At 39.2% G+C, this 15,010-nt stretch overlaps 1 protein-coding gene across 3 annotated transcripts in view; it reads left to right on the top strand.

Moving 5' to 3' along the window:
• The window catches only part of LOC149546742 (protein GID8 homolog), an 82,564-nt gene extending 68,171 nt beyond the window's left edge, over nucleotides 1–14,393 (top strand). For all 3 annotated transcript variants that reach the window (XM_089791338.1, XM_089791337.1, XM_089791336.1), the window contains 2 exons: nucleotides 13,177–13,333; nucleotides 13,576–14,393. In XM_089791338.1, the coding sequence (XP_089647464.1) occupies nucleotides 13,177–13,333; nucleotides 13,576–13,697 (279 nt within the window). In that variant the 3' untranslated portion in view covers nucleotides 13,698–14,393. The remainder of the gene's footprint in view (nucleotides 1–13,176; nucleotides 13,334–13,575) is intronic.
• The last annotated feature ends 617 nt before the right edge of the window (nucleotides 14,394–15,010 follow it).

Genomic DNA, 15,010 nt, shown 5'->3' with positions numbered 1-15,010 from the left:
TGGACTCGACAAGGGTAACAAGGAGACATTAGCTATCACTCGTGAGCAAGCAAAGAATGCAATGTACCCAGATGCAAAGAGGATAAGAAAAGATTGCAACAAGCGCGAGCTGAATTAGAAAAACAAATGGAAGTCGAAAAATCACAAACAAAAGACACTGTCGGCACCTCAAAGAGGAACCTGACAGAACAAAATACTATACGATAGGTAATGCAAATGGAAGTTCCTATGAAACTGAATGACCTTCTTACAATGCCTCAGCTACGGATTGCTATACTGAACACGACACCACTCTCGAAAGTGATGGAAGAGACAGGAAAAGATGGCAGCGGAACGACTACGACAAACCCAATGCTACTAACACTCACTATGAGAAGACATCCTGCAGTGGTAGAAATGGGTATCTTAGGAACCATCCTCATAGACACAATTGTAGATGGAGGATCAGGAGCAAAGTAACGTGACTCGGACCCGACTTGGACTTGGTAAGGGTAACTTGACTCGTGACTTGGCTTGGATTTGGCAGTGACTTGGCAAAGTGACAATACCCTTGAAAATTTGGGATTTTTTAGCATTTAAATAACATTCCATTCACCCATCATTCCATGCTCCCATTATTCAATAAAGCTTAAAGACACGATAACATCATGAAATAGAAGGTAATTTGATCACATACTTAAACATACATTGATTACATAAGTACAAAGGTAAATTGCTAAAAGTAAATACTAAATAGTAGTTGAAGGAAATATAAAACATAGATATATAAAATGATAAGTCCTTGAAACCCATCAAAGTTTACATGAAATCCATGAAATCAAACACAGATATTCATCATCAAATGCTCCAATCATATGTTAAACAAAAAGTTAAAACACGAGTATAGCTATGACTCCTAGTCGTCATCGTCATCCTCATCCTCATCCTCAACCTCAGCCTTAGTATAATCTATAAAATGCCTCTTAATAAGGCGTCTAAGGTAGGTCCTGGATAATTGATTAGCCATAGCATTAGCTTGTGAGGTGCCTCTAGGATCAATTGTAGTCTCTGCCAGTGCTTGTGAGGTGCCACTAGGAACAACTGTAGCTCTCTGGTCCTTTGCTGCCATAGCCACGACTTCAGCCTCTCTATCTACCTCTTCAACCCACTCTAGGTCGTCATCATCAAAGACAGGATCACTAGCCTCAGTGATCCACTTAGACTCTGGATCAACTTCCTCTAGAGTAATCGGGGAGGTGTCACTATCCAAAATCTCCTTGGTCCTAATGCGCAAGTTGTAATGCACAGACTAGCTTATTCATTTTCTCCACAAATAACCTGTTACGCCTGTTCGAGTGGATGTGCTCGAATATGCTCCAGTTGCGCTCACCTCTAGAAGTGCTACTTGGTTGGCTCATTATGCGGATGGCGATTTGTTGAAGGTTTTTGGTTGAAGGCCCAAACATTTGCCACCATCTATCTAAATTTGAAAAAAGGAAAAGAAAAAAATATTAGTCTCATGCCAAAATTTGAACTTTAAAGCTAAAAATTTAGAAACTAGATTGCATAAGGCTTAAGCTGCAATTTTTACCTGGCTGCAATTTGGAAAGACCTTTACAAATTTGACTTTAAAAAATGGGTCCTATTGCATTATTATAGGCATCAATCTCAAGCAATATATCTATGGCATTAGTGGCCATCTTCAATATCATAGTGTAGAGGCCACTAAGAACCTCCTCATCTGCCTTGAAATCTTCATGGAAATGGTATGCCAGATTGAGGTAATAGGCTGCTGCATGGATGGGCTTATGAAGCTGATTTTGCCATCTCCTATCAATTATGTCCCAAATAGGGGCATAGTTGTCCTCAACTCCTACATATTTGGCCTTAATAGCATCCTTGGCCCTATCCATGCCCTCATATATGTAGCCCATAGCGGGCTTCTCCCCATTAGCAACTCGTAGGAGGGCTACAAGGGGCTCAGTGATCTACAAAATAATTAAACATAAAAACAATTTAGTGAATGATGAAACTTTACAAAGTTGCACAATGAAAATAAAACAAAAATATGTATGAGATAAATTATTATATAAAAATTTAAGACTTCAAAAACATGGTGGATCTTGAAAGTGAAAATTAAACAAAACAATTATCATTGAATAGTTAATAAAACAAAATTTTAGTTATTCAATAATAAATTAAATTCTAGACTTCGAGAAGTAGAGGATGATGAGTTACCTCTGCTAGAAACAAGAAAATTTAGGAGAGTCATATTCCTCCTATTTGTCCATCCATCCATCATAATGGTACACCCCCTTTGGCTCAAAATCTTTCTATGGTCCTCCAAGTCAAGTTTTATCTCAACCATTTCTAGTAAGAGCGGGTCACTCAACTCATCTTCAGTGGGGGCTTTAAACCCCGCACCACAGGTGGAAACCGCATCAATCATCCCCTGCCAATAAGGAGTCTTATTACATTTATAAAAACATATTAATTAACATATTTCAACATCAAGTAAAAAATATAAAATTTGATTTTAAAAATTGAATTTAAAACTTAAATGTAAAAGTTAAAACAATCAAATATAATTTATAAATGAAGTTGAAGTACTTGGTTGCTATAAATGAAATGTTGCAGAATACCAAAACTTTCAAGTTGCTCATCTTCCAGCTTCATGGATCTCCTTATTCGAGACCAAGCTCTCAAGTGAGGGTTGTGCACTAGGAGTGGAATGTGGTACAAAAAAATTGTCCAACCTAGATTTTCTGACTCTAGGATGAAAGGTAACGCTAGTAGTACTAGCAGGGGCAATGCCACTAGTAGTGCAAAGAATAGATGTAGAAGAAGTACCACTAGCAAAAGCACTAAGATGATAGGGGTAAGGGAAGCACCTTCTCCAACACAACCTATTGAACCTAGGGCTGTAAAACAAGATACAGAAGCAGTTCTAAATGAGTGTGTAAGGAAAATGGAACCAATCTGAGCCAATTTTGGTAATTGTTTTTATTTTAATTCCTTTTCTTGTTTGTATTTTTCTAAGGCAACATAACAAAATCATTGAGCCTCAGGAGTTGCGATTTTACAAGGCTCAGCATCATGATCATGTATGCCAGCGATATGGTATTTCAATCTATTTATTCCCCCACTATTAATGACCTTACAAAATAGGCATTTTGTTTGAGTTCTACCTCTACTTGGGAAGTCTATGGTGTACTTCTGGCACTCATCTTTTTTATTGCCTTTAGAGAACTTGGGTTTTTTAGTTGGAGGAGCCATTATGAGTAAGGAAAAATGTCAAGGTTGCTGCCATAAGACATTTTAGACCAAATATTACCATTTAAGCATTGTATTTTATGAAGATCTAAAGTAAAACAAAACCCATAAACATGCCAAAAAAATTCATACAAAAAACCCATAACCATAGAGAAAAAAATCATCAAAATTCAAAAAATCAACTCTTACTTCTTTGAAATGAGTTGAAAAGTGTTGAAAAGAGCTCCTATAAACTCTTTTGATGATCTAAGTGCAAGTTTATAGTTGCTCCAATATCACAAATGCAAACTTTTCTCCTCTTCCTTTCAACTGGTTGCAAAACGACGACACTTTATTTCTGCTCTCTCTCTCTAGAATTATGAAAGACCTTTTAGGGTCTTAAGGATAAAAGGGAACCAAAAAAAAATATTAAAAAAACAAGAAAATTTTATTGTTTTAACTTTGCAAGATGTTGACTGCCACAGCAGTGTCACAACTATCGTGACTCGCGAGTCACGCCTTGATTCGCGAGTCATGTGAGTTAGGCGAGCCATCCTTGACTCACTGAGGGGAGACTTGCTCGACTCGTGGCGAGTCTCGTTACTTTGATCAGGAGTGAATGTATTACCAGAAGATACATGGAAGAAGTTGGGGCAACCTACATTGTGGCCACCTACATTTCAACTACTCACTGCCGATCAACAGGTGATCAAGCCTTTAGGGACCCTAATGGCGCAACCTTTAACCATTGGGACACAACCATTCTTATTGGATTTCGTGGCTATACCATTAAAAAGAAAAGGGTACGAGGCCACCCTTGGAGGGGGCTGGCTGGTATAGGCAAAGGTGAAACATGATTGGAAACAAAATACTTTGTTCATGGGAGGTGGAGGCTGGAGATTTGTAATCGACCTACATTCATAGATGGTACGAGAGGAGGCCGCATCGTTAGATTCCAAAGGCAAAGGTGAAGGAGATGACGAGGGGAAGAAATGAATGGAATCTGAAGGAGTACTGAGATTGGAAGGAGGGTCTAACAATGATGATCTGGACTCGATGAACGACCTACTTGATTGGTAGATGGAGGAGTGCGAGCTCTTTTCGAGCTGTAACATGTTAGGGGTTGAGGATGGAAAGAAAGAGAATGCATTTTTGAAGGAGTATAGAGAAGCGAAGGAAGGAGAAGCACAGATAGATGAAACACTTGTGCATATATTTAGTGAAGACAAACCTATTAAATACGAAGAACCTATAGTAAAGAGAATGAACTTAAGGGACAAAGCTAACCCGAAGAATATATTTGTGGGAGGTGACTGGAATCCAGTCTTGAAAGCGAAAGCATTTAAAATATTTATGGAATATAAGGATGTGTTTGCATGGATATATAAGGATTTGAAAGGGGCATCACCAGAATTATGCGTCCATCGTATACCACTGATAGGAGCAGTACTCGTACGGAAGCAGTCGTATCGAATGAACAAAAACTATGCTGCATGGGTTACAGATGAGATCAATCAAATGCTCGAAGTAGGCATTATGTTTAGGGTGCAAACAAGTGAGTGGGTATCACCGATTGTGATATCTTTGAAAAAGGACCACTCAGATAAGGATATGTGTGGTGTTTTGATGCTTGAATGTAGTAACGATCAAGGATCTGTTCTCAATACCATTCATTGAAAGTATTTTGGAAGAAGTTGTGGAGCACAAAATCTATTCATTTATGGATGGATTCTCTGGATACAACCAAATATTCGTCGCGGAAGAAGGTAGGCTTAAAACAACCTTCATAGTTGAAGATGGAGTATGTGCCTACAATAGGATGCCATTCAGACTATGTAATGCTTCGGCAACATTTTAGAGAATTATCTTGCACATATTTGATAAGATGTTAGTTGGGAATTTCAAGGCATTTTTGGACGGTTGGTCAATTTTTGGTGTGTAGGACAAAGCATATGACCACACTTAGAGAATGCATGGAAAGATGCAGAGGAGCAAGACAAGCATTGAATCCGAAGAAATGCAGATTCATGGTACCACAAGGGAAGCTATTAGGGCACATAGTATACAAAGCAGGATTAAAGATGGATCTTGACAAAGTACAGGTAATCTTGGAAATGCCACCTTCAACGGATGTGACGGAGGTAAAATCGTTCCTGGGACACATAGGATACTGCTGAAGGTTCATTAAGGGCTTTGTGAAAATATCCTACTGGCTTGACAAACTAACCTGCAAGGGAGAACCTTACAAATGGGATATAGAGAAGAATGAAACATTTGAAGGATTGAAAACAAGATTAGCTACAATGCCTATTTTGGCTTATTCGAACTGGGATAAAGAGTTTCATGTTCATGTCGACGCATCGAATTACGCAATTAGAGCAACGTTGGCACAGACAAGTGATCACGGATTGGATCATCCGGTGTACTTTGTGAGTAGATTACTAGTGAAAGTAGAAAAGAATTATAGTACAATAGAGTGTGAGGCACTCGGGATGGTGTACGCTGTACAAAAAATTAGACATTGTCTACTGGAAACTCCATTCGTATTTTATGTAGATCATCAAGCATTGTTATATCTCATGAATAAGCTGATCATCCAAGGATGGATAAGCAGATGGCTACTATTGTTACAAGAGTTCACATTCAAAATTGTGGTACGACCTGGAAAAACCCATGTAAGTGCGAACTATTTGTCAAGGATCAAATTAGGAGAACCACTAGAGAGTCAACGGTGATTTTCCTGATGCACAACTATTCCAAATTGTCATACAACCGTCCTTGTACACAAGTATCAGGGAATATCTTTCGATGGGACAATTTCTTGGGGAAATGTCGCCGAATGAGAGGAGGAAACTAGTGTTGAGGAGTCGAACGTTTCAGTTGATCAATGGGTCGCTGTATAAGATGGGAACCAACTAGATTTTAAGACAGTGTGTTCTAGAAGAGGAAATACCAAAGGTGTTGAAGGAAGCATATGAAAGACCAGTAGGACACATGGGGCTGGATACAATTGTGCAGATGATACTTCTGGTAGGGCCATGGTGGCTAACCATACACAATGACGCTAGGTAGTGGGTTGTTGCATGCAATACATGTTAGAGGGTTGGGATACCACTGAAGAGGGATTTCATGCCTTTGAACCCTTCACATGCACAAGAATTATTTGAACAATGGGGGTTGGACTTTGTCGGACCTCACAAGGTAAGTAAAACTAGGAGATGTAGGTACATTGTGGTAGTGACAAAGTACCTTACCAAGTGGATAGAAGCGCGGGCCCTACCTGACAACTCTACAGTAAGCATGACGAAATTCATTTATGAGCAAATCATCACAAGGTACAAAATCTCGCTACAATTGACAACCGATCGTGGGGGACATTTCGTCAATCACGTCATCTAACGACTACTCACCAAAGAGTTCAAGATATGCCATTCCCTATTGAACCTGTACTATCCAAGAGCCAATGAGCAAGCATAAGCTACAAATAAAATCTTAGAGTAATATATAAATCTTGTGTAGTCGAAGGAGAGGATTGGGTTGAAAAGCTACCATTGGCGTTATGGGCATACCGTACTTCATATAAGGTAACCACGGGACACTCCGTTTCAGTTGATGGATGGATAGGAGGCTATGGTGCCGACGGAATTCATGGTTCCAAGTTTAAGAATCACCATTGAAAACAAACTATGAGATATGGAAAGTCTGAAGGAAGGACTATATAATTTAAATAAACTCGACGAATGACGACTGCAGGCACAATGGGCCATTGAGGTTACACAGTACAGGCGTAAGGCATGGCATGACAAACACTTGAACAAGTTTCAATCGAACCAACTAGTGTTGAAGTATAATGGGTGTATCGAGATCAAACTAGGGAAATTTAAGAGAAAATGGGTCGGGCCATATAAAATTCACGAAGTTGGTGATAATGGTGCAATAAAACTATGGACACTCGATGGGAAGGAAGTGACTGATGCAGTGAATGGGTCGAAGCTGGAAGTCTATCATGAAAGAAATAACGTGCCTCCATGGACAAGCAACTCAGAAGTAGTATAAAAAACATAATAGTGATAAATAGTAGATAATAATAATGATTGTACATATCTAATGATAATAAAGGGAAAGATGAAAGACAGGAAAAAGCAAAGTATAGATACCGTACGGCTAACCTAATGTACGGTTTCAATATAACTACTAAAATATGTACCGCACGACCATCTGACGGGAGAGGGTCTAATCGTACGGCCTTGGGAATGCACTATATGACCTTAGGAAACCGTTTGACCTTAAGAGAAAGCACAAGCAGTCGAGCAACGAAGGAAAGCAGGTGGCAAATGCATGGGAAAAGGAAAAGCACTGTACGACCGTACAACCAACACAAAGAGGCAATAAGCATTACCGTATGGGAAAAGCTTTTACATTGCGATCAAATAATATGAGGAGTTGATGCTGTTACCGTATGGACAAAGGAGCACCCTGTACTATCACTTTGGAAAGACGTGGGAAAAACATAAAGTGTAATTTGTGCCATACAGTAAGCTTGATTGAGCTCCCTACTGTTATAAAAAGCCGTAAGACCTACTTGTGGAAAGGAACATTAGTGTGCGGACAACAGTGGACTCCCTGTGTCGAGACAACCATCGTAGCATACAGAGGATCTTGATGCACACCGTATGATAGATGATCACCGTAGCACAAAGGATCTTGACGCACACCGTATGGTAGAGGGAAGAAGGCAAAAATCAATGTCGTACACCGTATGGCTAAGCACAACACAAGGAGATTGCCGTACGATTTGAGAGAGACAATGAGTGGTGTCATACGACTGAAAACAAATGTATTAGGATTCAACAGAGAGCAGATTGTAGTACGGTTAGTGAAGGCTTGATTAGAGACAAAATACACCAAAGAGCAAGAGATCATTGATTTAAAAATACCATCATCGTATGGACAAGAGGAAGCTATAGTAGTCGTTCATTGTATGGATTGTGGGAAAGGTAGGAAAGAGTTTATTGCACCGTACGAAATGGTCTTGATAGAAGGGAAGAAGTGCAGCCCTACAGTCTCAAGAGGAGAGAAGCATTGCATCTGTACGGCCACAACAAAAGTAGCGAATGTGAATTTGTCAATAGCTATAGTACCATCATTGCCTTCAGGGAAGATTGCAATTGACCTAATTGTTTTTGTCTTCTGCACACAAAAAGACAAGGGAAGTGACAGTTATGCTGTCAGTTAGAAAGAGGGCTTGGAAAAAGAAGTTGGAGGAAGATATAACAAAGACTGCAACCATGAATAGAAACGTGAAAACCTTGCCGTCAGGAGTGCGTGTTGCAGGAGGCACAAGCACAGGAGCAAGTAAAAAGAAAGACAAGCAAACAACATAACCAGTTGCAACCGATTGTCTTATAGCACAAGATGTCTTGTTTGAAGGTTTGAATGGAGCAAAATCCAAGAAATGGTGGCAGGAGACACCTGATAACCCTCTAGTGAAAACCAACATTCAGAAGGCACAGGTTGAATGGGCAATACAGATGCTTTTATTTTGCATTCGAGACTACAAAGGGTTCCAACATACAATGATAAAGATGTACAATGGGTTTTCTCGAACCAGTTCGTTCGCTATCTTGGATGCGACTTTGTAATATCATTTAAAGCACTAGATTTCACATGGGTATTAAGAATACTTGCTCATGCACAAGGTGGAAGGAAAACTGACAACAAATCGAAAAAATTGAGTTGAGAGTTGAAGGCACAACTGGTACAGTTGGTATGCGAGGATTTGATACAAACAGAGAAAAAAGTCCTCATGGACATGTCGAAGGGTAGAGGATTGAAGAAGTCCAATGTTTAGGAAGGGCACTAACGTTGTCTTGTGGACTTAGTAAAAAGTCGCCTCATAGGATCCAACTGTGCTTCAGTCATTTCATTCCCGCAAGTTGTGATGATGAACGAGATCATATAGGGAAGAGTATGGTTGGGCTGCACTGTTGGTAGAAAGGATGTATGAATTTATGACACTACAACATATGACATTCTAAATGCCGCACTATGCAATTGGGCTATTCTTGGAGGCAACGACGCAAATGATTCCCCATGATAGGCTGGAGGCCAAGCCTGGGCCACTTGCGCTAGGCGAACCCCCAATCATGTAGTGGAGACACCTTGACACACTTGGTAATAAGACCACGTCGGACAAAATCAACCAAGACCGGATGGAGGAGATATTGATAGTGGTCGGTAGGAGACTTCTTCTGACAAGAGTGAGACCGACAGGGAGGACAAACAAGATGACAAGGTGGAAGTGTGAAACTATTACTATTGTCGTGGCCTACACTTTTGGCATCGACACACTTGGTTCTAGTGGGTACACATGGCACGCATATTCCAGAGCCAATGATGATGATTTCGGCTACCGTTGCAGTGCATCTAGCTACAGAGACACTACTCATTCCAGAGCCGTAGTTGTAGGGGGGACAGAGTCACATCCGTCACCAATGGCAATAGCTGCTCCGGAGGTAACGATGGAGCTTGTTCGAGAAGTTTTGCCAGTTGTACCAGAGGTAGGGGTTGAGGTTCTTGTACCCGATGATGAGATAGACACTCAGGAAGGAGTGATGGAGATAGAAACGAGTGAGGCTTTGAGGACTCTTGGTGTTCACTTGGATGTGGTAGGTTCGGTTGCAGTGGTTACGGTGGATGCAACGTTGTTAGCAACGCTAGTGGAGGAGCCGAACAAAGAAAGTAAATCTCAGAGGTTGAGCACGTACTTGAGTACGAGGATTAACTACACACCAGTAGCATGGGCAACAGGCATTCTCACACTTGTATGGGAAGTAGCCCCAGAAGGAGATCCTGTAGACACGTAGGTGGAGGAGAGTCACTCGACATAGATCGATGGGATACCACACTTATCCATGGAGAGCACTGCTGAGCAGATGGTAGAGGCAGTGAAGATGGCTATGGGCACCGAGCAACTTGTAGTGGGGCCAGATACATTGATGGGAGGAGGTGCGGAGGCATTTATTGTTGATATGGCGACTTGGGCTCGCTGAGCGATGGCCTCTGCACAAACACATGCCTTGGATTTAGTGGTAAAGGAGCTAGAGCACGTCATATCCCTCATGAGAGTAGGGTGCCCAACTCCCTTTTCAGTTTGCTTTGAGGAGCACGGTGGCTTTGAGGAGACTTCAAAGATGCGCGAGGATTGGGCCAACACGAGAGCGCTAGTTGGGGAGAGCCGCATAGAGGCTCTGACTTAGGAGATAGTTCGGATAAATAGTGATGCTTATTATGCCCTTCGGAGGAGCCAGGTAGACCAGGCAGTGACTGAGAGGGCTCAGGAGGAGTCAGCTACCAGCTTAGCAGTGATGAAGGTAGAACTAGCTGCAGAGAAGGCTGCTCGGGAGTCAGAGAGTGGCTTGGCAATCCGAGATGACAAAATTTTTGGCCCAACAGAGTTGGATACAGTAGGTGGCAGCAGAGGAGATGAAACTTGGAGAGATTGCTGGGATGATGCAAACAGTTTTGGAGATTTAGATGGAGGCTGAAGTAGATTTGAAGGTATGGACTGGACAAGTGCATGAGCTATGAGTAGAGCTGGACGAGCTTAGAGCACGAACGTCTACCACACCAAGGACACATCCCTCTTCCTAGTTGTCTAAATCTTGATGTAATTAGTGTTTATGTTTTTGATTTTGTTGTCCGGAGAGCACTTTACTTTTTTTGGGGGATGATATCGGTAAAATCCATATAGTAGCCAACGGGTAGAGTTGTATCCAAAAGGGCGCGTGACAATTGAGTCACCTCTTTGGGAAAGTATATGTACATCGTCCAAATGGACTATTGGAGATCATTATCATTGTAATTGCTGTAATTGGAATGGCATACTGCTTATATGAATAAAAGTATCCTGTTCTGTGTTACATTCTAATACCTTAATGCGATAAGTATCCGTTTACCCTGTACGGTAAACACAATACAGTTTTAGGTGATGTTAATGTTGCTTTTCCATAGTTTTGTATTTGCTATGAATGAATGAAACAATGCAGGTCAGTTATTAAAATCATTTATTTGTTTTGGTAAGTTTTTTGGTGTCAATTTTCTACATCAGAAAAAAATAAAAAATAAAAAATATCATGGGTGTATACATTATATCCTAATTTTTTAAAAATGCCAAGCTGTAATCTTAGAGGATGCTGTAAACTTACTGATATTATCTCCTATTTGTTTAAAACTTCCAATGATTTTGCTCTCTAGCATTAATTGAGCAACAGTGCAGGTCTCACTCCAACCACACCAGTCTGGACATGAATGCTGGAGCCTATGGCTTCTTGGAAGCCATGGAAGCTTGTCTACTTCTCAAATCTTGACAAAGGGCCATAGAATAGTCATTTTGCATTATGACAGTGTTGATAGATCATAGGGACTTCCAGGGTTTGTTTACCCAGGCTTGTAAAGTTTTGGTATTTGGAAGGGATCACATGAACCCACTGATGGCCCAATTACTTTAGAAATTATGGAGCCTATGGCTTCTTGGAAGCCATGGAAGCTTGTCTACTTCTCAAATCTTGACAAAGGGCCATAGAATAGTCATTTTGCATTATGACAGTGTTGATAGATGCTAGGGACTTCCAGGGATTGTTTACCCAGGTTTGTTAAGTTTTGGTATTTGGATGGGATCACATGAACCCACTGATGGCCCAATTATTTTAGAAACAAGCATTCATCCATCTCTTCTAAGAAAGATATGTGTGGGGACAGTCTATTTTAAACTATCATTTGCTTTTGTGGAAGGGTTCATTCCTTTCTTCTGAGAAGAAAGATAGAATGGGGACAATCTTTTTTGAACTATAATTTGTTTTTGTGGAAAAGGGAAAGAGGGTTTAATTATGGACTTTTTGACATTCTGGTAAAAAAATTCAGTTGGTTATTCTTTGATAATCCAAGGGAATAATTTGATATAGCAGCTTGAAGAGTTGGCAGCCTTCCTTGATAGGGATGACATCCTGAGTTTTTAATAGAGAAGCTACCGTTCTCTGGCCTGACCAATGAGAAACACACAGTGAGATGCCTGTAGAGACTAAGAGTGCATTAGATTTGTCCATTTACTTCCACTGAATAGAGGCAGGTTACCCAAGCCTCCTTTTCTCATTCTCATGTGAGGTTGTGTATCAGCCATCTGCTCAAAACTTTAATTTCATTAGTAAGTATACTTTAAATTCAAACTGCATCAAGATCGGTTGTTTATTGTCTCAGTTTTAAATGATAAATTTTCTTATTGACTTTGGGGTAGGCTGGTAATCAAATATCAGCAGATTATTGTTTGAGTAATCCAAGTGAGTTTTTTGTTGTAGCATCTTCAAGAGTTGGCAGACTTCATGTGGATGATCCATTGATTTGTCAATGAAGAAACTATTAGTTTCTGGACCAACCAATGAGAAACAAGTAGTGAGATTATTGTAGATAAAGATAAAGATGGAGAGCATTTAAACCCCCATTCCACATTGTCATGTGAGGTTGTGAATCAGCTATCTACTCCAACAAATTATTTTATTAAAAAAATGCTTAGAATTCAAATTGCACCAAGAACGGTTGTTCATAGTCTTCAGTTTTAAATGCTGAATTTTCTTTAAGTTGATACCTGCAAAAAAGACACAATTTCCAATGAATATATATTGGCTACCTGTGGTGCTTCTAAGATTGTCAACTGCATATATCATGTGCTATTTATAAATGCTTGATTGATTCTGATGTTTTGAGTATCTGATTTTTAGGTTTTTCTTTATACGTGCTCAATTACTTTTGATATATTTTTAGTATATGATATTTTGAAGGTTTGATTATTTTTTATAAACTTTCTATCACAAGCATCTTAAAATATGTTTTTTTCCTCCAAAAATACTGTTTTTTGGCAGAAGTTTGCTGAATATCTGGTTATATTTGCAGCATGCATTTTTAGAGGAGCTGGAACGTACAGTCGCCTTGCTAGCTTTTGAAGATGCATCTAATTGCCCTCTCTCTGAGCTGCTTGACATATCTCAGCGTCTGAAGACTGCGAGTGAGGTTAATGCAGCAATTCTTACAAGCCAAAGTCATGAAAAAGGTCTTTTCTGAGCCGTTTCTTTTGACAATTTAATGTTCAAAATGCAGTTTGATGCACAATATTGGTTTTTATTTTTTGTCCTAATTTATTCAATCGTTGATTAATACATGACAGTGACATAATGTGAATATAATTTGAGACCACTGTCTATCTTTGGTTCAGGAAGTGTCATGGGCTTGGTTTTTGTTGTAACGGGTGATTCTGTTTATACATTGATTTGATGAAGCTTACTTTTCTTGTAGATCCAAAGCTTCCCAGCTTATTAAAAATGCTGATATGGGCGCAGAATCAGCTTGATGAGAAGGCATGCTACCCACATATATCTGACATTTCCAATGCAACTCTAGAAGAAACCAATATTTAAATTTGGCAAGTTCTTCTATGGACTCTGAAATTATAGGATGGGATTCCAACATTTGTTGGTTGTATTAAGGGTAATGTGTTTATAGAGCATTCGGATGCCATAATTTGTAAGTGGTTAGAAATCCACAAGTTTTATAAAAAGTTGCATGCTTGGCAGAAGTGGTCAAAATAGAAAACAATCAGCTTGTAAGATTTGTTTCGACAAGGAGTCCATACAGAGAAATGGCAACCTATTTATTGGTTTCAGGATAGTTAGCTCCATTTAGTATACGTGCTGCTTTTCTCATATGGCACGATTTATTTATGTAGCTTTATTATTATTTATTTTTAAATTTGTCATGTAGATCTATCCTCAATAGTTATCATATTTGTTAAGGTAAAGGAAGGTTGGGTGTGAAAACAAACCTACTTTGTCTAGTGAGACGCCCCCTTGGAGGACAGAAAAGGGAACATTTCTTCTATTTATGTATTGCTTTGATTTGAACTCTCCTAGGGTGATAGTTGTCTTCAATTGAGTTATGGTCCTGCATTTTCCATAAACGACAAGATGTTTATTTAGAATTAAGCTGCTTTGAAGTATGCTATATCATTCAGATTGTTCCTCAATTGACAAATATGCTACATCATTCAGATTGTTCCTCAAGATTTATCGTATTGTAAACATAATGTAATATCCACGTTTAATTGGATGGTTGAATTGTGTGTTGGTGGAATCCACCGTTAATAATAATAATAATAAGTTGGCCAAGTTATATTTAAGAAATATATATTCTTGGCATAAAGTGGACCGTATGTTGTTCGTTGTTGCGATATTTCCTTGATAAAATATCTTTGGATGTGGGGGTGACCCTACTATCATAACCTTTTATACCTTGTGACTTTACCATGCACGTGATTGTTAAGGTTTGTAGGTTCTATCAACCTCGTATTGTTTCATAGCTAGATATTCGTGATATTAAATTAGTAATTTGATGAGTTTAAAAAATAAAAACCAAGATGACAATTTTTGTGTCTATTATGCGACTTGTTCCGATAACAATTTGGAAGCAAAAGACTATGCCATGTGGTTTCTTTCACCATAACAATGGGAGGGATTGATCAAATTTAAATATTTGGTATTCAATAATAATAAACAATGGTTGAACATATTAAATTGATTCCATGGTAATAATTCATTGCATTTATGAGTTGATTGGTTTAAGATTTTGTTTAAAATGAAGCTATTAATTGTAACTATTTACCTTTGTATAAGGAGGATGTGTATGAGGAGGATGTCTTGTGTAATTAATATATGTATTTATATTGTTGTAAACA

The sequence above is a fragment of the Cupressus sempervirens genome, chromosome 7, assembly GCF_028749045.1.
Source record: "Cupressus sempervirens isolate cs-2001-9-10 chromosome 7, ASM2874904v1, whole genome shotgun sequence".
Taxonomy (NCBI): domain Eukaryota; kingdom Viridiplantae; phylum Streptophyta; class Pinopsida; order Cupressales; family Cupressaceae; genus Cupressus; species Cupressus sempervirens.
This window is presented reverse-complemented; position numbering and strand designations above follow the sequence as displayed.